Source organism: Giardia intestinalis, chromosome 5, assembly GCF_000002435.2.
Source record: "Giardia intestinalis strain WB C6 chromosome 5, whole genome shotgun sequence".
Taxonomy (NCBI): Eukaryota; Fornicata; order Diplomonadida; family Hexamitidae; genus Giardia; species Giardia duodenalis.
The window spans coordinates 3,486,047-3,507,502 of NC_051860.1; the positions used below are offsets into that span (position 1 = coordinate 3,486,047).

At 49.1% G+C, this 21,456-nt stretch overlaps 11 protein-coding genes and 1 non-coding gene across 12 annotated transcripts; 10 read left to right on the forward strand and 2 right to left on the reverse strand.

Annotated features, from left to right (window-relative positions):
• Positions 1 to 2,366: 2,366 nt before the first annotated feature.
• On the forward strand, positions 2,367 to 3,479 carry GL50803_00137681 (VSP; the record flags this gene model as incomplete). Its single annotated transcript, XM_001707447.1, has 1 exon — positions 2,367 to 3,479. One exon carries the CDS (start codon positions 2,367 to 2,369, stop codon positions 3,477 to 3,479), a length of 1,113 nt encoding a protein of 370 aa, XP_001707499.1.
• A 2,566-nt stretch (positions 3,480 to 6,045) lies between these two features.
• Positions 6,046 to 6,165, forward strand: GL50803_00dr0005. The gene has a single exon (XR_005248656.1). It is a non-coding gene; the product is annotated as a 5S ribosomal RNA (ribosomal RNA).
• A 1,752-nt stretch (positions 6,166 to 7,917) lies between these two features.
• GL50803_00121062 (RNA polymerase III subunit C34) lies at positions 7,918 to 8,619 on the forward strand (the record flags this gene model as incomplete). The annotated part of the gene is made up of 1 exon (XM_001704973.1): positions 7,918 to 8,619. One exon carries the CDS (start codon positions 7,918 to 7,920, stop codon positions 8,617 to 8,619), a length of 702 nt encoding a protein of 233 aa, XP_001705025.1.
• Positions 8,620 to 9,525: 906 nt separating this feature from the next.
• GL50803_0016064 (Poly(A) polymerase) lies at positions 9,526 to 11,136 on the forward strand (the record flags this gene model as incomplete). The annotated part of the gene is made up of 1 exon (XM_001704971.1): positions 9,526 to 11,136. The coding sequence occupies one exon, from the start codon at positions 9,526 to 9,528 to the stop codon at positions 11,134 to 11,136; it is 1,611 nt and encodes a 536-aa protein (XP_001705023.1).
• Positions 11,137 to 11,208: 72 nt separating this feature from the next.
• GL50803_006942 (Sir2 family protein) lies at positions 11,209 to 13,179 on the reverse strand (the record flags this gene model as incomplete). The annotated part of the gene is made up of 1 exon (XM_001704970.1): positions 11,209 to 13,179. The coding sequence occupies one exon, from the start codon at positions 13,177 to 13,179 to the stop codon at positions 11,209 to 11,211; it is 1,971 nt and encodes a 656-aa protein (XP_001705022.1).
• Positions 13,180 to 13,300: 121 nt separating this feature from the next.
• GL50803_0021110 (uncharacterized protein) lies at positions 13,301 to 14,002 on the forward strand (the record flags this gene model as incomplete). Its single annotated transcript, XM_001704969.1, has 1 exon — positions 13,301 to 14,002. The coding sequence occupies one exon, from the start codon at positions 13,301 to 13,303 to the stop codon at positions 14,000 to 14,002; it is 702 nt and encodes a 233-aa protein (XP_001705021.1).
• A 36-nt stretch (positions 14,003 to 14,038) lies between these two features.
• GL50803_0014329 (Ribosomal protein S7e) lies at positions 14,039 to 14,611 on the reverse strand (the record flags this gene model as incomplete). Its single annotated transcript, XM_001704968.1, has 1 exon — positions 14,039 to 14,611. The coding sequence occupies one exon, from the start codon at positions 14,609 to 14,611 to the stop codon at positions 14,039 to 14,041; it is 573 nt and encodes a 190-aa protein (XP_001705020.1).
• Positions 14,612 to 14,780: 169 nt separating this feature from the next.
• Positions 14,781 to 16,664, forward strand: GL50803_006939 (Dynein intermediate chain; the record flags this gene model as incomplete). The annotated part of the gene is made up of 1 exon (XM_001704967.1): positions 14,781 to 16,664. The coding sequence occupies one exon, from the start codon at positions 14,781 to 14,783 to the stop codon at positions 16,662 to 16,664; it is 1,884 nt and encodes a 627-aa protein (XP_001705019.1).
• Positions 16,665 to 16,740: 76 nt separating this feature from the next.
• Positions 16,741 to 19,005, forward strand: GL50803_0016065 (AAA-type ATPase; the record flags this gene model as incomplete). The annotated part of the gene is made up of 1 exon (XM_001704966.1): positions 16,741 to 19,005. The coding sequence occupies one exon, from the start codon at positions 16,741 to 16,743 to the stop codon at positions 19,003 to 19,005; it is 2,265 nt and encodes a 754-aa protein (XP_001705018.1).
• Positions 19,006 to 19,090: 85 nt separating this feature from the next.
• On the forward strand, positions 19,091 to 19,600 carry GL50803_0014328 (pre-RNA processing PIH1/Nop17 family protein; the record flags this gene model as incomplete). The annotated part of the gene is made up of 1 exon (XM_001704965.1): positions 19,091 to 19,600. The coding sequence occupies one exon, from the start codon at positions 19,091 to 19,093 to the stop codon at positions 19,598 to 19,600; it is 510 nt and encodes a 169-aa protein (XP_001705017.1).
• Positions 19,601 to 19,818: 218 nt separating this feature from the next.
• GL50803_0014327 (Ribosomal RNA-processing protein 8) lies at positions 19,819 to 20,733 on the forward strand (the record flags this gene model as incomplete). The annotated part of the gene is made up of 1 exon (XM_001704964.1): positions 19,819 to 20,733. One exon carries the CDS (start codon positions 19,819 to 19,821, stop codon positions 20,731 to 20,733), a length of 915 nt encoding a protein of 304 aa, XP_001705016.1.
• Positions 20,734 to 20,775: 42 nt separating this feature from the next.
• On the forward strand, positions 20,776 to 21,450 carry GL50803_0014326 (uncharacterized protein; the record flags this gene model as incomplete). Its single annotated transcript, XM_038045759.1, has 1 exon — positions 20,776 to 21,450. The coding sequence occupies one exon, from the start codon at positions 20,776 to 20,778 to the stop codon at positions 21,448 to 21,450; it is 675 nt and encodes a 224-aa protein (XP_037902358.1).
• Between the last annotated feature and the right edge of the window lie 6 nt (positions 21,451 to 21,456).

The window sequence follows — 21,456 nt, forward strand, 5'->3', positions numbered from 1 at the left end:
CTTGAATAGATGAGATGTCGCGTTTGGGTCGAAGGCAGTTAGGTAGCTTCTAGCCCCCAGAATGCTAACCAGTGCCCTGTAGGCTGTCTTGCTAGCACTTGCCTTTCTGCACCCACTGATTGCAGTGTGTCGAACGGATAGCTTCTAGAAGGTAATGCTAGATTCAGGAGGGATCACCGCGGAGCCCTCCGGCACGTGCTTAGTCAATTAAGGGGTACTACTACGATGTGTATCACATACTATAGCCAGTTACGCCAGCATGGGAGGCTAGCCATGTCTGGGAAGTAGTAGCTAGTGACACGGTCGACTGCCGGCCATGAGAGCTCCGCGGGGCTGTTCTACTGCGGCTCCATCCTTACACAGAAGGTGCTGCTATGGGCTAGGATGCGCTGCAGTCCATCAAAACTTGATGGCGAGAGTCTCGATGAAGACGGAGACGTGCGTGTTCTGAGGGCTGATCCTGCTTCTATTGGTACCTTATCATGCGCTGCTCTCCGTGAAGCAATAGAACTGCATGCCGGGAGCTTCATTTATATGTACACATGACAAAGCAGGAACAAGTAGTTCTCTTGGCTGCTGATCAATGGCACCTCTGTAGCCTACGTCGATCCGGTGGCGAGCCGGCTATTGAAGCTTCCTGTGTCCAATACTAATACTGCCTACGACGGGCGCCATACTAGCCAAGAATTTGGATAAACAATACCACGATTCATGGGTACGGAGAGTGGCTAGATCGCGTGACTATGCCTTCCAGTTCTCTGCTCACCGCTGGCCGCGCACCAGCTATCTTGGATGCCACAAGAAAAGAGATCAAGCGTTATGCTCTCATTACAAGTATCTCTACGTGGCTCAACAGAATACCTGCCCTGGCACTGTATGCGTTCTAAGGGCCTCTTACTCAACGAGCAGGACACGGACCCTGTGGTGCTACATCCAGACACAGGAAGGGTGGAGGCTGACTGCTAGAGACAGTACGGGCCTGCACTGCCTGTCAGGCCAGTCGGATCCTCATGCGCTCTCCGGCCCCTCTGCTGGGCGCTGAGTCCTTGCTAACCTTAGTTACACACCGTCCGCGGAAGCACATGCGGCAGACCTCGCGGACATGCAGGTGTGCTCCGAAGTCTAGTAACCTGGGCACAGGATGCTGTGGCCATCTGGTTAGTATTACAGCTTCATCCTGGGCGCGTACAGGTGACCCAGATTGGCACGGGACGTACGGGAAACCGACGGAAGCCATCTGGTGGCGGGATGCACCACAACCAGCCCCGTCGCCCGATATAAGATACCTCCAGCTGGAAACAAAGTATTCTGTACTGATACGTGCTCGTTCAGAGGTGTGCCCTATTTATCACTTCCTGCTCGGGTAGTCGGGAGCTAGCTGTTTAGTGCATCTGCCTAAAGCTAAGTAAAGGCAATAGTGGGCACAGCAGCCAAGAACGGCCAATCAGACAGCCACCGGACGCACCTCTTCGCTGTTATCATTGTCAAATCTGGAAGCAGCTGGTGCTTTATTGACACACTATGAGTGGCTGCCTGGTCCCAGCCTTCTCCCATGTTGCAGCACAATGCCCACACACCGCAAGGGGCGCACAAGTACTCGGTGCGTATGTTACAGGGCTTGTATGATCGTGGATGGCCGACATGAGGCTAATCTTTTTGCTTCAAGTAACTTGGTTGATGAAGGATATGGAGCTGTGGTCTTCAGGGATAGCCTCTGGTCCATCATTGCGAGATCAGCCATAGATAAGCATGAGTATATCCAGTCACACCACAGTGGAGCCCTTAGCCAAGGATGGCAAATGCTCAAGGCCCAACGTCCAAGAAAGATATACAAGTGCTCGGTCCCTTCTTCTGAGAGCCCAGCATCCTCCCAGCGGGTCTGGAGGCCATGGTGCTCTTCATAAGGAAGGGTATAAGAGTCAGACGTAATTGCTGACTAGTCACTGTTCTGAATGTGACTAGTAGGTATGAGAGAATCAGGGTGGATCTAGTCAAGGAAGAGCGAGGAGATGCTATCAGAGGGAACGCAGGGAGACGTTAAACTGACGATCCTTAAGTGAGCGAGAGGCCGAGCTTGACACCACACAAACAGATAGAATCTTTGGAATGCACGTAGAAATGAGACAGCCTGTCTCTCCGGACGGGGATACAATGTGCTGGGATTGCAGCGATGGACTGCCATACAGGTTCCTCCGTCATGAAGGGTTATAAAGGAGCGCTGGCGTGGCAAGCGACACTACTACTGGATGGAGTGCGCTGGAAGATCCTAGAAAGGATCCTTGCGGGCTAATTGGCTGTTAAACATTCTTCTCCTGACGTCTCATATTACTGAGTGAAACCACAAGCAACACGTGAGTCGAGCACCAATGTTACTACCAGCTCTCTGCTTTTTGATGAGCGGCCTCGCCGCGCAACGCACTAAACAACCCACGTCCGGCTGCCAGGTCGACAACTGCGAGCGGTGCGTCCCCAGCGACGAAACAAAGTGCGAGGCGTGTAACTCTGGCTTCGACCTCGACGAAAACACAAAGCAGTGCAACCCAGCGCCGGCCGAGTGCCCGATCGTGAACTGCCAGACGTGCTCCCAGGACAAGCAGACTTGCGTGGCATGTGAACCAGGCAAGCATCTGACCCCGACGAAGAAGGCATGCTTAGATGCCTGCCCTGTCGGAACGTATCTATCCGGACAAACGTGCGCGCCCTGCGACCCCTCCTGTGCGGAGTGCAGCGGGGCCGGCGCTTCCAAGTGCACGGCCTGTCCCGCCGGGAAGATGCTGAGGTACACCGACGAGACCAAGCTTAATGAGGGCGGCCAGTGCGTGGAGCAATGTGTGGAGGGCCCGGAGTGCGAGACGTGCGGCCTAACAATTGGAGGTACCAAGTACTGCTCGAAGTGCAAGGGGAGCAACGTGCCGCTCAATGGCGTCTGCACAAGCAACGCGGCCAGGACTCAGTTCTGCACCACTGCCGCTGACGGTGCCTGCACGGCCTGCGCCGCCGGATACTTCATCCAGGAGGGCGGGTGCTACCAGACGACGAGGCTCCCCGGGAAGAGCATCTGCACGACTGACAATGGAGGGAAATGCCAAACGTGTGCTAACGGACAAACCCCAGACGGAGGGACTGGAGTGTGCCCGTTGTGCGACTCCACCTGCAAGACGTGCACAGCAGGACAGACACAGCAGTGTCAAACTTGCTTCTCTGGGTACTATAAGTCTGGAACAAAGTGTGTGAAGTGTGATGCTAGTGACGGCCAAATTACTGGCGTAACCGATTGCGTGAGTTGTGCTCCACCATCTGGTGATAGCGGTTCTGTCACTTGCTATGTGAAGATGGATGGCAGCAGTGGAGGGAATAGCACGAACAAGAGCGGGCTCTCCACGGGGGCCATAGCTGGTATCGCCGTGGCTGCTGTCATAGTTGTTGGTGGTCTCGTCGGCTTCCTCTGCTGGTGGTTCATCTGTAGAGGAAAAGCATAGATACTTAGGTAGTAAACGCATCAACCATTCTATTAACAATTGTATGATCTCTGTAGCTATTGCTGAAGGTCTTTGAGGATGACCCTCTAGTGAAAGCTTAGACCGAGATAGAAGGTGAAAAGCAGGCTGACTTTTCATCAGGCGACACGACTCTGCTAATTCATTGTTTCGGCTATCTACAGGTATATTTCGCAATTTAGATTCATGTCCCTGGCCTGTCTGACTCAGTATCTCCTTGCTCCCTCTGATAGCATCTCCTCGCTCTTCCTTGACTAGATCCACCCTGATTCTCTCATACCTACTAGTCACATTCAGAACAGTGACTAGTCAGCAATTACGTCTGACTCTTATACCCTTCCTTATGAAGAGCACCATGGCCTCCAGACCCGCTGGGAGGATGCTGGGCTCTCAGAAGAAGGGACCGAGCACTTGTATATCTTTCTTGGACGTTGGGCCTTGAGCATTTGCCATCCTTGGCTAAGGGCTCCACTGTGGTGTGACTGGATATACTCATGCTTATCTATGGCTGATCTCGCAATGATGGACCAGAGGCTATCCCTGAAGACCACAGCTCCATATCCTTCATCAACCAAGTTACTTGAAGCAAAAAGATTAGCCTCATGTCGGCCATCCACGATCATACAAGCCCTGTAACATACGCACCGAGTACTTGTGCGCCCCTTGCGGTGTGTGGGCATTGTGCTGCAACATGGGAGAAGGCTGGGACCAGGCAGCCACTCATAGTGTGTCAATAAAGCACCAGCTGCTTCCAGATTTGACAATGATAACAGCGAAGAGGTGCGTCCGGTGGCTGTCTGATTGGCCGTTCTTGGCTGCTGTGCCCACTATTGCCTTTACTTAGCTTTAGGCAGATGCACTAAACAGCTAGCTCCCGACTACCCGAGCAGGAAGTGATAAATAGGGCACACCTCTGAACGAGCACGTATCAGTACAGAATACTTTGTTTCCAGCTGGAGGTATCTTATATCGGGCGACGGGGCTGGTTGTGGTGCATCCCGCCACCAGATGGCTTCCGTCGGTTTCCCGTACGTCCCGTGCCAATCTGGGTCACCTGTACGCGCCCAGGATGAAGCTGTAATACTAACCAGATGGCCACAGCATCCTGTGCCCAGGTTACTAGACTTCGGAGCACACCTGCATGTCCGCGAGGTCTGCCGCATGTGCTTCCGCGGACGGTGTGTAACTAAGGTTAGCAAGGACTCAGCGCCCAGCAGAGGGGCCGGAGAGCGCATGAGGATCCGACTGGCCTGACAGGCAGTGCAGGCCCGTACTGTCTCTAGCAGTCAGCCTCCACCCTTCCTGTGTCTGGATGTAGCACCACAGGGTCCGTGTCCTGCTCGTTGAGTAAGAGGCCCTTAGAACGCATACAGTGCCAGGGCAGGTATTCTGTTGAGCCACGTAGAGATACTTGTAATGAGAGCATAACGCTTGATCTCTTTTCTTGTGGCATCCAAGATAGCTGGTGCGCGGCCAGCGGTGAGCAGAGAACTGGAAGGCATAGTCACGCGATCTAGCCACTCTCCGTACCCATGAATCGTGGTATTGTTTATCCAAATTCTTGGCTAGTATGGCGCCCGTCGTAGGCAGTATTAGTATTGGACACAGGAAGCTTCAATAGCCGGCTCGCCACCGGATCGACGTAGGCTACAGAGGTGCCATTGATCAGCAGCCAAGAGAACTACTTGTTCCTGCTTTGTCATGTGTACATATAAATGAAGCTCCCGGCATGCAGTTCTATTGCTTCACGGAGAGCAGCGCATGATAAGGTACCAATAGAAGCAGGATCAGCCCTCAGAACACGCACGTCTCCGTCTTCATCGAGACTCTCGCCATCAAGTTTTGATGGACTGCAGCGCATCCTAGCCCATAGCAGCACCTTCTGTGTAAGGATGGAGCCGCAGTAGAACAGCCCCGCGGAGCTCTCATGGCCGGCAGTCGACCGTGTCACTAGCTACTACTTCCCAGACATGGCTAGCCTCCCATGCTGGCGTAACTGGCTATAGTATGTGATACACATCGTAGTAGTACCCCTTAATTGACTAAGCACGTGCCGGAGGGCTCCGCGGTGATCCCTCCTGAATCTAGCATTACCTTCTAGAAGCTATCCGTTCGACACACTGCAATCAGTGGGTGCAGAAAGGCAAGTGCTAGCAAGACAGCCTACAGGGCACTGGTTAGCATTCTGGGGGCTAGAAGCTACCTAACTGCCTTCGACCCAAACGCGACATCTCATCTATTCAAGAGACTGCGCGTGGTCCTTTGGTAAACGCTAATCCCCTAGATGCATGCTGCCTAGTCAGCTTATCGACCAAATTCCGTGTGCTGGTTGGCAGGGGTCGCATGTTGGTAGCTGTCCCCAGATGTTTGCCCTCGAGGACGACTCCAGCACTGCCTCGGGCGCGATCTTTTTCCTCGGCAAGAGACCGTTCCGCTTATCCCATTTCGATTGGTCAGCCCTTGTACACAGCCCCGGCGATAGACCAATTGTAACAAGCTAAATTTACAAGCTCAAGTCTTTTGTGCATTGCACAGCCCCACCGACCGCCAGTTCGGCCATCCTACGGCGGAAACTCCTTAACTCGTTCCGAATTAGGAAGAGAAGCGCCGTCAGGCCCCGCCAGTACTGCGATCGGAGACGTCGTGGGAACACGGGGTGCCGAACTTTCCCAGCGCGCCTGCTGCCCACCTTCGCCGAGTTCGTTGGGAGCGCAGGCAGGCTTGAAGGGCGGCGAGTGCGCAGGTGGGTATATCGCCGAGGCGAGGTATGGGGCTCCTTCGACGCCTATACCAGCTGGCTAGCAAGTCACCTCAATATAAAGAAAGACCTTCAGGTAACCCTTACTTCGAAGGAGCTCCTCTGCTATAGGCATCTGTGAAAGCGTCCGCTGTGGCGCGTCTGCAAGATATGGAATGGAGTAACAGGGTGCTTGAAACAGTTTGCAGTCTTCAGAATAGCCTACTTGCGTGCCAATGCAACACCGCGGAGCAACGTGCATGGGTCTCAGCGGTGTGCGTCACTCACGTTGGAAGGGTGTGCGGCCGCATGCTTGATGTGGCACGGCTGTAATCCGCAAGGAGCGCTCCCTGGTTCTTTCTCGAAGTAATTGGAGGTACAAGAACAGCCATATCACGGATGTACAAACCACCCACCAATAGGCACGTGTGATGCTAGCGAGACACTCCTTAAAGGATTGCTGATCCATAGCGGTTACTTTTAGGCGAGCCCGAGGTACTGCCTTCTTGCTCGGAGAAGCACATGTGATAGCGGTCCAGGTTGTTTGCAAAGATCTGTGATCTAGGGGCCGCGCTGTACGGGCAGGGTTAAGTACTTCTGCGCATATCTACGCGGTATCTGAAGACTCTTACAGATACGCATGAACTAGTTACTTGGCATATGCTAGTACGCATCACAGTAGGTGGAGAGCCGAGACGATACCTTTTGGGTACGTTCTTCTACGCATTTGACCACAGATCCTACTATGGCTGCGCCGAGACAGGGAACGCGTGTCTTGCAGAGAGGCCGTACATTATGGTTAAGCAGAACACCGAGATGCAGCTTCTATGGGTAGAAGTGCAAGGTGGCATGTGCTGTTGATTGGTGAGTCAGTGGCCAGCTTATCAGCGTCAGAATGCGGCCTTGGCTAACGTTAGGTAGATTAGCTCTCTCTGCAGAGGGTTGTAGAGCTCAGACAGGCCCATAGCAAGCAGAAATCAGGGCACGCAATGTGTGAAGGTACTTAGCCATTAATCCTAGACTGTGTGTACAAAAACGCGTCGTTGCTGCCTTGTATCAAGCAGAAGGATATAAGCACCAGTGTGTACACGTTTCTTGCTATCAACTTTCTTGCATAAGCCCCGCAGTCCATGCAAGAAAGCAAAACAGCGCACTACACGACCTAGCACTACGACTTGTAGGGTTCTCTGTGCTGCGCAAGTATACAGGACAAGTGCAGCCCGGCTCTTCCTTAGAACAAGAGCTGTATCCCGATGTGATCCTCAGCTGCACGATAGTAGGGAAGGATGCGTCGGCCTTCTAGGGAAAGCCTATGGTCGCTGGAGCTGAGGACAAGGCAAGGCGATTCTGGTCTGGAGTAGTCTAGGTGGGCTCTACTGCAGCACAGATATGTTTCACGTGGTTTGCGAGATCACCGCAGTGAGTAGCTGTATAGAGCGTCAGATGAAGGCCGTCACGGAAGGATTGCAAAGGACGACTAGCAGAAAGCTGTAATGTTAGTAACCATTCTAATTGAAGAAGCCTGGCGTGCACAATCATTCAAGATAACAGATCAACGCCCTGCACAGCCTATGGCTCCCGAATGCCACACAACTTCTGGAAGGCCTTTGTGTCAGTACTGGTCGTCACGCTACCGTCCAGGGCCCACGCTTGTGCCTCTCCACTACCTGTTCTAAAAAACCAATGCCCCCCGACGTGAAGCTTTCAGAAACCATGAAGAAGAACTATGCAGGACTACAGGAAACGGATCTCCGGAATGTCTACGTCGTCGTATGCATGCATTCGCTGAAGGCCCGGACACGTGGAATCACGGCCTCTGAGGTGAAGGACGTCCTGCAGAGGCGGGGCTACACCGCAGGAAACGTCGCCGACTCACTGAAGAAGCTCGAAACACGGCAGCTGATAGTCTCGGTACAGGAAAAGCAGGCGCGATACTATTTCCCAAAGGAGCTTTCCCGGGCCAGCGACGCCGTCTCCTCGTCCTTGGCCGGCCGGTTCAGCGATGACGAACTCTCCAAGCTGTCTGCCCTTGTGTACAAGGCGGTGGGACGCGCGCCTGTCGTCTTCGATGACATCTGCAAGGCCATTCAGAAGAACGAGGTCGGGACTCTAACACCTGAGGAGGTCCGGGTGATCGTGGGGGCCTTGATAGCAGATGGCGCTGTGGTGGAGATGCTCACAAACATGGGTCCGGCATATCGATCAGTCAACAGCGACTTCTACTCCTACTGCCCGAGCTACGACCAGGTGCCTGGACACCAGGGCATGCACGTGGCAGCAACCCCCTGCTGCAAGTGCCCTCACCTGTATGTTTGTGGCCCGGGGAGCGCCATCTCTCCCGAGCAATGTCTTTATATCAACCAGTGGCTGAGCGGGGCCGACTAGCCTGTGCTCTTTGGCTGTTCTTCCCGGCCGATTCCAGAGCCAGCCGCCGGCTCAGTCTCGGACCCGGCAGAAGGACGAGGCGCCGACTGCACGTCTGCATAGCATAGAGCTCCATCACTAGCGAGTGTTTCAATAAGCTTTAACTTACTGAACCTTTGACTCTGTCTTTAGCGCTCTTGTGTAATTAAGACTTAGAAGGATACGTACTACCTTTAATACTAGATATTTAGAAAGGCTCAGCATATTTTAGATATGATTACTTTCACTCTCATTAAACCCAGGACTACGCTCATGGAACGTCTGAGCTTATATGCCTCCATATTTTGTAATATAACTTAGATATTTATGAATCTTAATGTAAATATAATGTTTTGCTTAGGGCTTATCCATTTTTAATGTGTAGCAGCCTATTCAGGGTGGGCTGGCTTTAGCGTTAGCAATGAGCTCAATCATTACTGCTAAAACTTTTGCCATCGAGGAGAAGAGGGTGACTTTTTGGATTTTAAAAGCACTTATGAGCATTCTGTTAGAAACTTAACAGTAATTTATTTCCTGAGATTGATACTTCTGATTTTAAATCTGAATTTCCTTTACTAGTCTATTGCTTTCCCGTCAAAATGAGCTTAGTGATTTGCAAAATACGATAGTACTTCAATTTTAGAGTGGTCACTGTCAGAGTGATGCTTCACGTCTACGCCACTTCTTTGGAGCTTATACAGTGATGATTTTAGAGCTACATTATCACCTTGCTCTCTATCCATGAACTGAAGGAAGGCATTCTACATCCTTGTTCTCATCCTAAGTGTTAGTGCAAGCATAATGGGGAATTAGAACTACTCGCGAGACGGCATTGTCACACTAGTCTACTGAAGTTTCCTGGGGCACCGTAATTTAAAAATCACAACTATGGCTTCAGAGCCGTGTTCCAAGAGCCAACAACTATCGACATCTATTCAAGTAACAGAAAGTGAGGCACGTCTTTTCAACACTCTTTTGGCTGCCATAGCCTCGGTCAATAAGCAAGATACTACACTGCGTGTGGCAGGGGGGTGGGTTCGTGACAAGCTACTCGGGTATGAATCTCATGACATAGACATAGCGGTAGATAACATGACGGGCGTTGAATTAGGTACGATCATCAACGAGTACATAACATCTCAGGGAGAGACTGTGCACAAAATGGGGGTCGTAAGTCAAAACCCGGAGAAGTCTAAACATCTAGAAACAGCTTGTATAACAGTGTGTGGTTATGACGTGGATTTGGTAAATCTACGTGCGGAGTCTTATCAGGAAACTAGCAGAGTCCCCAGTGCAATAAAGTTTGGGAGCCCCCATGAAGATGCGTTGCGTAGAGACTTTACAGTCAATGCGCTGTTTTATAATATAAATACAAGAGAGATTGAAGATTTTACAGGCCAAGGGCTTGCAGATTTAAAAAGTAGATTGATTAGAACACCATTAGATTATAATATAACCTTTTATGACGATCCTCTCCGCATACTTAGAGCTATTCGTTTCTCGAAGAGGCTGGGTTTCGAGTTGGACAAAAAGATGTATCAGGCAGTAGAAAGTAAAGAGCTTACAGCAAGATTGCAGATAGTTTCTAGACAGCGATACAACAAGGAGCTTATAGAAATCCTCTCAGGAGAGACTGCACTTTGTGGCCTTCGTGGTCTATTTAATATGCACATATTTGAGGAGATCTTTCTGTACATTCTAAACACTTCTATGAATAAAGAGCTGAATGTACACTCAATATATCAGAGAACAGTGGAAATCTGGGAAGAGTATTCTACTGCTGCGCAGAAGGTAAAAGAAAAGCTCTACATTGATGCTCTGAAGGTTAATTTAGACACACTCTACTACTTCATTTCACTACTTTCTATCGGGCTGGCTATTAACGAGGCGCTGCTTGACCAGGATGCTTCAACCTCCGCTGCAGACGTATCAATAGCTGTTAGGTTCCTTGATGAGCCGGTGAAGGGGAATCAGAGTTGTAAAACAATGCCCATCATGTGGTATGTAGCTAGAGTCTGCTGTGCTTCAACAAACACCGTTGCAGAGACGTTGTCGGATGCTCATATGTACAGGGCTTCTCTTGGATTAAAAGACCTAGCCCCTGAGGAACACATTCTATTGTTCAGAGGATACAACAAACATGCTGTCCTTCTCTCTCTTTGTACACTGGCTCTTACCCCACACTTTGAAGATCTAGTAGTCACATACAGACTGGACAAACCTGCACATCTTTTGGTCTTGCTAGATGCAAAGCTTAATGTGAATGTCCCACAGCTAGCACTCCTTTGTGATATCAAAGATAAGCGGAGGTTCCGACGCGTAAAAGAGGCAGCAATCCTTTGTTATCTTTCAGACAGTGTTCTTCTAGAGTCTCTCAAAACACACAGTCTATTAAGGCCAGAATTCACATTCGAGTACTGTAAGAACAAACTAGATGACATACTGAGGATCTTGCAAAACATGCAGAACGGTAGAGATGATGTGCCAATAGACAAATGAATGGTGAGCGAGCTTACTAGATAATGTAGAGTAAGTAGCCGCTTTTATCGGTGCAACTTGTAATATGATAGATTAATATGGGATATTTAGAATGTTTGCAAGGCGAATCATGGCGTCTTTTCCACCTTGAGCTATATGATAGAACTGAGGTGAGCCTATACGAGAAGTGGTCCGCGCACGCTTTCTTTCAGGGTTGATTCTGAATAGACTACACGGAATGTCGCTCTTAGCGCATCGTCTGAGAATACTGTTGAACTCGTGGCGAATAGTTGGTATGCGAACTCCGCAACCTATTTCAAGTAGACAGACCTTTCTATTTTTATTTCTAAACAATTGTCTTTTGAACGAGTTGTACTTTTCTTCTTCGTCAGTGAGTTCCATGAACATTGCATCATCAAACATAAGTACTCTGGGGCGAAGATAGTACTTACAGTGCGGACAGATTGGATGTCCATCGTTATTTTGTGATGCAATCGGTCTTACTGACTCATATATCTTCTTGTAATTAGATTCGATATGGATTGGGTCATGCACTGCAACACATCCACGTTCGCCCTTATTCATTGAAGATGCACTAGGGGGTGACAAAGTATCCTTGCTCATTGGCAATGACTCTTCCTCTACGCGTATCTCTTTAGTGGTATCGTCAGTCACACTCAGAGACTGAGCTGGGCGTTCTACTGCATCGCATACTTTGGGGGCACTCTTTGCTGAGTGTGCACCCTCTTGGTTCAGTACGGGAGTGCTTGTTGTAGTAGAAGTAGAAAGTGATGATAGGCTGCACACCCTTTTGGCCTCGTGCCTTATTGCTAAGTAGTCTATTCCCTGCTTAGCTAGTGCATCGTGTAGAGCGCCCCTTGTCTGTGAATTACGACTACATTGGGAATACACTCTGTCATACACCTCTCTTCTAACCATGGGAGACCCCCTTTTAGTATCCACTTGCACTGGTGGATTGGTAGTGTTCAGAGGAGCCACTGGCCTGACTACAGAGGCTTCCTGCACAGGTGATAGAGGAACTACTTGAGAGCAGCTAGACGAATCTTGCACCGCGTTATCTCCATAGTATGAGAAATACAGTTGAGAAAACACTGATGTATTCTTACCAGGCTTTGTAAATCTCGATAGAATAGGAGGTGGCCTGGGAATAGCGACTGATGTGGTAGACGTAGTAGATGAATACCCGGGTCCGCTCCTGATAGCATGTACAGTGCTGCCAGTAGAACAGCGCATTGTTTGCTTGTTAATATTAAATCTATAATAGAACGGAAGCCGATAGATTGAATCTATTCTACACGACCGGGAGCATTGCCAGTCCATGCATGTTCCGTGAAACTCATAAAAGTGCTGCCTTGACACCCCGATTTTTTCAAAATGAGAATCTACGTTACTCGAATAGATGTAAATGTGCTTGTTAGGATATGCTGCTATCATGTTCTTAATAATTGTGTACCCCTCGTGAGGTGTAGTGTCTCTGTAGGAGTTAAAGCAATATCCCCAAAAACCGTAGAACACCTCTGGGTTTCTCTGAAGCCAGATGGGGTCACAGAGGGTAGCATAGTCAACCCCCATAAGGTCATAGGCAGGTACCCTTGCAATATCCTTGTATACCGCTAGGCCAGAGTCTGCTGAAAACCCTGCCCCAGTCCCTATAAGGATATAATTGGCCTCTTTGATAGTTTGAGCCAGGGTAGTGATAGCCGCCTCATCTCGGTCAATTTGAGTGTCGTCACAAAGAGCAGCACCCGAAGAGGCAGGTGTTTCCGAGGGAGCTGTGGTTGGGCGCAGGTCACTCTCATTGGGCTTGGTTTTCCGTAGGCTGGACTGTGACTGTGATTTACCTAATGTCCGCACTTTAGGCCCTCCTTTAGATAAGGGTGTTTGAGCAGCGGGCCGAGAAGTTGGTGCTGTTGATGATTGGGCTGGATGGTTCCGGCACGCTGTTGTGTTAGGTCTTCGTTTCTCAGCTGGCGCAGTTCTTACAGAAGGCTGAGCTGACAGCTTAGGAGTTGTTGCAGCAGCTAAGCGCTCATACACATTCATGTATTATCGAAATTCAGGTCCCTAGAACGACAGAACACTGAAGGAGCGTCGAAGAAAGACTGCAAGCAAAAATTTACCGAAGATTTACTAAAGAATAACTCTAGTTCTGCAGGAGAACGACATGTCTCAGCCTATGAATGCAAACCTGATGGATGTTGTGCAGAAGTTCAAGACCTACGAAGAGTACTTGGACTCTCATATTAAGAGTGATGCATTGTTCTTTTTGGAGAGCCAGGAAATCGCGCGGGCCATAGTCGAGACTTCCTCGCTTCGTAATGAGATACTCAAGCGAGACGAGTTTGAGGCGGCGAAAAAGGAAATTTCAACCACAAAGCTCAAGGGGACGTCTTTCATGAATAGTCAGCTCGCATCAACGGGCCTCAATCTTAGCGAATATCCATTTCTCTTTGCACTTGCTCAAAGGGAGGAACAAGTTAGAGATGGGCGACTTGCTTGTATCATTTTCATTCGAGACAGAAATCACTCGGGGCAAGAAATTTCGGGATACATAGATTACGCTCATCGATTGAAGACAGACAACTTTGTAGCATACTTCACGCGAGCAAAGAAGCTTCTCCCTCGATCTACAGACCTCAGTTTTTACAATTGGGATACGCAGTTTGTGTCCTCACTGGCAAGTAACACATTTGAGATTATCGCCGACAACGAAGAGGGCTTCTTGTTCAAGTGTAAAAGAGATAGAAAGGTAATAAATGTCAATCCTACGGCCGTCAATGACGACAAAACCGTACGCCACGTCATCGACACCCACGAATACATGCACGTAGTCATATACGATCACATACTCCGCAGGAAAATTTGACACAGAGGTGCTGAGTAAGCAACCGGCGCAGAGCGTTTACATGAATATGAACTCAGTATCCCTCTCCGTTAGAGCCTTGTAGACCGCTGAATATGTTTTGGTACGCTCGCTAACCTCGTTGTATACAGCCTTCGGGAGCACAACCTGGAGCCTCGGGTTAGAGCCCGCAGGGTAAAGGGTGCGCTTTCCAATGACATGGATCGGGTAGCAGATGTCGTCCAGGATGCAGTTGTAAACAGATGTCATGGTACGCGACCTCGGACGCCTTATGCTCTTCTTACCGGTGAATACGTACGCATTCTTCATTATCGTTCTGTTAGCCACTATAATGAAGCGGTGTCCCGAGTGGTTCTTCTCTAACTTAAGGATGAGAGCCTCCGAGTTTTTCTGGAAGCTCTGCAGCATAGGATAGGGGACATAGACCACCGCAGCCTTCTTGTCTCCGTCGACTGCTATCTCTTTGACAGAGCTAATATACAGGGTCCCCAGGCCCATCTCCCTCAAATCTGGATCGTCCTCCAATTTCAAGAGAGTACCGGCCACCTGCTTCTCAAGCTCAGATAGCTTCTCGAAGGGCTTCCTGATCTTGCGCTGCGCGGGGAAGGTCATCGAGGGAATTGATCTGGTTAAATGAAAATTCAAATTAAAATTATTTGTGGAAACTGGCTAGGTCACCATTCACTTTTCATTGCTAATTTTCACTGCTTCGTTTAGTTAATAATTCAACTCCTTGCGACATATCCTCTTGCAAGTCGGCTGAAAACCAACTTCAAAAAGGATGGAGATCACCTACGTGTACACCAAGCTCCGCAAGGATTTCGGGCGCTACGTTTCCTACAAGCGCGTCGATGCTGAAGTTCTCCTGGATTATACCCCAAACGCAGACGACACCAAGGATCTGTGGACTGAGGAGCAGTACGCTGAAAAGGCCGTCCAATCTGGTGAAGATTTTTCTGAGCACACCGTCAATACCCACAGGATAACAGTTGACACACGCGGAGTTCAACACAAGCAAGGCGGCTGGCCCAGGGAGATAGACCCAACAGATGCAGAGCACACCACGCGCTACCGCAAAAAGGTGGAACGTGACCCTGGCTATGCAGTCTCGATTAAAGCGTGTGTGGATAAGCTCGAGGATGCAACCCTTTTGAACAATGCTATGGACTTGACAGAAAGATACTTCAGTGATACTGCGGAGAGCTCTCTTCTTTTGCACGCGCAGCCACCCACAGTGAAAGTCATTTCCATATTCAGGGATCCAGCCAGCATTAAGCGCACTGCTCGCCGAGTACTTTGGGCTCCTGAGACATCTAAGCTCCCTAAGAAATTCGTCACCGCATTTTGCAACATGACTTACCAGTACGACATCAATCTCAACCGGGCGCTAGCAAAAACGAGCTCCCTAGCCGACACCGAGCTTTACCGGGACCCGACAGAAACAGGTCTGACTATCACAGGAGGAGAGCCCAACATAATTGGTTCATTCAACTTGCAGAACTCATCGTCGTACATCTACGATGTTAATAATAGCAACGCGCCTGACTTCGAGCTCATAGCACCAAATAGTAGCAGTAATGCAGCTATCACGTCTCTCCGGTACTCTACCAAAGACGCAAACATCCTCTTCGCTGGGTTATACAACGGCCAGGTGGGCTTTTATGATTGTAGGAAGTCGCACCACATCGTCGATACATCACCGGTGGAAATTAGCCACAAGGACTCTGTCTATGATCTATATGTTGTCAAGAGCAAGTCTAGCACAGAGTTTGCGTCCATATCAACGGACGGAAGGGTGCTCTGGTGGGATGCCCGTAACTTCAGCAAGTATACGCAGGAGCCTGTGGAGCTATTCATTACAAGTGACGATGGGTTTTCGGGTGAGAAGTCCAAGTCCAGACCAGACACGAAAAACTCTACGGGCAGAAGCGCAGGAGAAGCAGAATTCTTGATAGGCGGGACGTGCTTAAACATAGACCCTGTTGCCGGCCTTTCCAAATTCCTTGTGGGGTCTGAAGCCGGGCACATAATTCACTGTAATAGAAAGAACAAGCCTTCGGAACGTGTAACTCAGGTTCTGATTGGCCACAATGGGCCCGTCCACTGTATCAACCGATCTCCATTCTTTGGCAAGTTCTTTATCAGCTGTGCAGACTGGTCGTGCAAGATATGGGCAGATGATATAAGGACCCCCATCCTTACGACGGCGTACTCGCCTGGTTCGGTAAATGCATGTTGCTTCAGCAACACACGCCCGGGAGTCTTCGCAACTGCCCGCTCAGATGGTTATTTAGATATCTATGATCTCTTCTACAAGGTCGACACCCCTACTTTATCTTGTAACGTCGGCAACGCGAGCCTTTGCTCCTTGGAGATTGATCCTACAGGTGAGTTCCTGCTTCTGGGGGCTAATGATGGTGCAGTTAACTTGCTACAGATGTCCTCTGGACTGCACACCTCGACAAATATGGTCTTAGAAAAACAGTTTATTCAGAACCTTTTCGAGCGAGAGTCCAAGCGCGAGAAGGCGCTGGAGCAGAGGACTAAAGAGATGAAGCTGAAGAGCGCGGACAATGCACCAAAGGGCCCGAGAGACATTGACATTGTGATTGACCCCGATCTCTTGGCAAACATTGAAGACGAGTATGGCAACTTTACATTTTAACTATCCAGCACACTCTGCAGGCAAACGTGTCACGTTGACCTGGCGCTTTGGCTGTTTGAGGCGGGCTAGTAAATAAATGCACTTGTGCAGTTGGGAACGCCATGCAGAGCTCCATCCTTATTCTTGGTATTTTGAGGCACCACAGGATGTCCTCGATGGCTATGGGCTTCAGCATGGTAATATTGTTCGTATCTTGCTTGATGGTACGTGCTACATGTGCATAACCTATAGACGGGATAGGCCGAAGGTTACAATAGGCGGATGCATTACTCTGTTAGAGGACCCCGTAGTAGACAACCTTCATGAGTCCAATGGGCAGACCTCTGAAATTAATGTGGAAAAACTTTCCTCTGGTCTTATCTTTAAGTCGGAGTTAGACTCCATAACAATCTGTCTTCCATCGGCATTTCGCCACACAGCAATAAAGAAAGAAGCCATCAGTATCATTAAAACGGTGATGCATGGAGCTCCGTATCTTCACAACACTTGGATGGGTATCTGCCTCGTCATGGTTAAAATGAGGATAAGAGTAACTCACACGGAAGAAAGTACTCAGACTGAACTAGATGGTAATCACACAACAAATGTTAGACTTCCTCCCGTATCAGAATCTCAATGTTCGTGGATAGGGTGTACAGCTATTAGAGACAGGCTTAGCTATTGCCTATCGTCCCCCTCTGTTTCTCATTTTCTTATCTCTGGCCCCAGAGGAAGTGGAAAAATGACACTACTTAAAACCTGTTTACACAGATTGGAAAAGTTTAACAGCCTCATAGTGTCCGCCAATGATCTTCTTGAAGGGAAGAATCTGTGGAAGGAGTATACCAGCGATAGCATTCTATCACCTGATAGCTCTACGACCTCTAATCGCATCCTGTCTCAAGTCACGGAAGGATGTATCCGCGATTTCTTTTCTAGCTATAACGACTTTCTCCGTATCTTAGCTGTGTCATGTCATGAGCAAGTGGACTTTTCGTTGCTCTCCAAAAAGTGGGAGGCGACACAAGGACGAGCCAATCTATCTTCATCGTTAATTAATATAATAGTTAGAGCCGATGCCTACGACTTTCTCATCTTTAGGGAATTCGACTCAGTATTTGTCCAGCGGTCTGACTTGGCATCCCCAGAGCAACGTCAACTAACTAGTACTCTTTTGATGCTATTAGACGGGGGGACAAAACGTTCTGTCGGTGCACAAGGCCGGTGCAAGTATATTGGAATAGTCACCGATCTGGCCACTGTAGATGCAGCACTAAGGAGGCCTGGACGCTTTGAAGAGGCAGTCACCCTCACAAATCCAACATTTGAAATGCGAAGCCAGTTCTTGCAGAAGGTCTTTGCAGACCGTGGCAACACCTTAGATAGCTCAGTAGTAGAATCGTTGACGAAGGCTACGGCAAGTATGCCACTAGGCGACATCAAAGAGCTGCTCACTATGTGTGGTGCTGGTGATCAGGTGCACCTAGTTAAAGCCGTGCAGCAGCACGTACAGGAGTTTAGAGGACGAAACACTCTAGAATTGTCAGGTGAACTATCGTCTTGTAGGGTTCCTGATCCCAGCCCCTTCGAGCCCTTTGAGGTAGTCTCTGTACATGAGGATGTCTTGAGCAAATTAACTGACATCATACTAATGCCTGTATTGTACAAGGACTTATTCTGGAAACTGATGAGGAGCAGATCTTCCGGTAATATCTTGTGCATGGGGTGTGCAGGCTCAGGTAAGACATTTTTAATTCGTAGATTGATTAGGCAACTTTCAGGCCGTATAAACTTTTTTGAACTCAATTGTGCACAGGTGTTTTCGCTATACGTTGGGCATACGGAGAAGAACATTAGAAAAGCATTTCAAGAGGCCCGGAGCAACATGCCGTCGGTTCTCATTTTGGACAACTATGACTCTTTGGCTGGAAATCGTGATTCAGGGGATACCTCTGGTGACTCCGTGGCGTCTAGAGTGTTAGCTACCTTGCTGGTGGAATTGGATGGGCTCTCGACGGGAAGCTTCGGCCAGGTTACTGTCCTCGCTATAACGAGCCGTCCAGACTGTATTGACCGGGCTTTAATTAGGCCTGGTAGAGCTGACCACAAGATACTCATAGGACATCTTCCTAAAGAAACTATCATGGAAGAAAAGATGTGGACGGAGATTGAAAGGCTTTACAATCTAACATTCGCAGATGTGAGTGCAATAAAGGAATGCATAAGAAACGGCTATGACCGCGGACTCTGTATCACCGTTGGATCTATTATTAGAAAGAGCCGGCTCCTGGCTTCTAAGGCTGTCTCCCTGGAGCAGGCACTAGACGACCTAACTAAAGCTATGGTTGTGGCAGACTCATAACAATTTCGGTGTCCTTGCAGATGCCCTGGTTGCTATTGAATATTGGACACTTGGCATCGGGAAAGAGCTGAATCAAAAATCCAGGATGGACGGCTTTCAACTCAATGATTTGGCTGCGATGCTAAATGAGTCCATGGAATTGGCAGAGAAAAGTGGAGCACATGGCACTCGGGTTGCTGATTCTAGTGAGATGAGGGCTGTCCAGGGCTCTTCGAAGCAGGTGGTAGGCACAGCCCCAACCTCAACACCCGCCGCTCCCATGATCGAGGACACATTTGGGAAGGGCTTCAAAGCGCCAGAGTATTCTTTTGCATACAAGCAACGAGTAGAGGCAGCAGAGGTGTATGGAGGATTTAGTGGCCAAACGCCGTCAAATGCAGATAGCCAATACCTGGTTGTTCGCTTTGCTCTTCCAGGAGAGGATGGGAAGGATGTAGACCTCGATGTGACCGAGACAACGCTGACCCTATATGCCAAGCATCATCGTCTGCACCTTACTCTACCTCACCCTATTGATCCTAAGAGCGTTAAAGCGTCATTTACTAATCAAACTCTAAGAGTGACACTTCAACGCATAGACGTACTTTCTTTATGAATGAAGACGAGGCTGTGTGTGGCCATACGGTATCTCACCCATAGAGTGTGCCGTAAGGCATTCGACAGTCTACCTATTGTTGTAGCTTACTCAGTGGGCACTCTTGTTTTTTCCTCGTGCTTTATGAGCTTCTTTAGCTTTTATTCCCCTTGGTTGAACACTTCTGCTGTTCCTTTAATTAAAATTCAACTGGTCCTCAAGGTTTAGCACAGAGAGTGATGTCTCGGCCCCGCTCAATTTCCATGAAACACGGCAGTGTGACCAAGCGCCTTGCGGGTTCGCGCTTCCGGGTGCTTAATGAAGCGTTCTACACAGAGTCCTCCTTGCAAACACAGGAGCGACTCCGCATGAACCCAGCTGAGTTCGTGGATTATCATAAGGGATATCAAGAACAAGTGAGCAAGTGGGAAGTAAATCCCATTGCACTCTTTATCGATTTACTAGAGCGCGTTCTAGCTGGGGATGCGGAGGGTGGAGATGGGTCTGCAGCTACAGTAGGGACTCCATCCGCGAACTCAGCAGGAATCGGCTTATTAGATGCAGAGCTTGTTCAGAATCTTCAAGACCTTGACGTACGACATTCCGCCAAGCCTTCTAAAGCTAACAAGCACCAAATTTTTCCCTCGTTTACTGGCCTCACTCGGGACGATATTAAGACGATAGGTGACATGGGTTGTGGTAAAGCTGCTCTAGCTCAGGCTATAGTTCCTAAGTACTCTCCTGGTGTTGCTGTCCATAGCTTCGATCTTGTAGCACTCAACTCATTCGTTACCGTGGCGAACATTCGTGCACTGCCGTTGGAGCCACATAGACTTGACCTAGCAATATATTGCCTCAGTCTTATGGGCTCCGATTATGTCTCCTTTATCAAAGAAGCGTTCAGAGTGGTGAGGCCCGGCGGTGAGTTGTGGCTTGCTGAGGTCAATAGTCGTATTACAAATACAAAGCACTTGATAGAACTGTTCTCTGCTTGCAGTTTTCGCAAGATAAAGGTGATCCCATTTACTCACTTCACGCTGATTAGCTTCAGGCGCCTTGAAGATCTCGAAGAGGGCCACCCGAGTGAGAAGAAACGTGCAGATATCACGAAGTACGAAAAGTGTCTTACTCCTTGTACATATAAGAAGAGATAGCTTTTCGCAATCTAGAGAGTTTGCCAGTAAAATTTGGGGTTTATGTCCGTTACATATGAGGACGTTATTTTTCGACTGAAGGCACTTCCGCAGGTGAGCAAGATCGAGTACCAGGCACGAGGCCCAGCGACCCAAACAGATTTTGAGAATTGGACCAAGAGAAACGATATAGACCTTCCGCCGGACCTTGTTTCTTTTTACCGGCAAAGGAATGGATTGGACACATGCTGGCACTTTGGAACTGAGGAAAAAATCGCAGGACGCTTTTTACTGAATCAGGTGCAGGACATACGGGTAGTCCGCATTCGTCATAAGAATAATAACATCCCTCTTGGTATTCTTTCCCATGACAGCTTCGGTACGGTCTTCATTTCCCTATCAAATTCACTTGAGCGGGGGTCGGTCTGGTTCTTGCCAGGATCTTACAGTGTATCTGTAGATATCACTATCAACGATCTCTATACACTATGCGAGTCGTTCTCCTCGTACTATAGGCTGATGTCTCTCCATTTGGGGATCATATGCTGGCAATATGCGTTTGTGCCACGCATTGGCCTCCCTATTTTCACTAGACTGCTCATGGCTAGATTCTGCCCAGACAGGCTGTCCATTGATCTTGCGCTTGCGCACCAACTAAACACAGATGCCTCTACTACTATAGCTTCTGAGTGTGGTCAACTAAGGTTCGGGGCCGGGATACTAGCGTCAATTAGCTAATCTTTT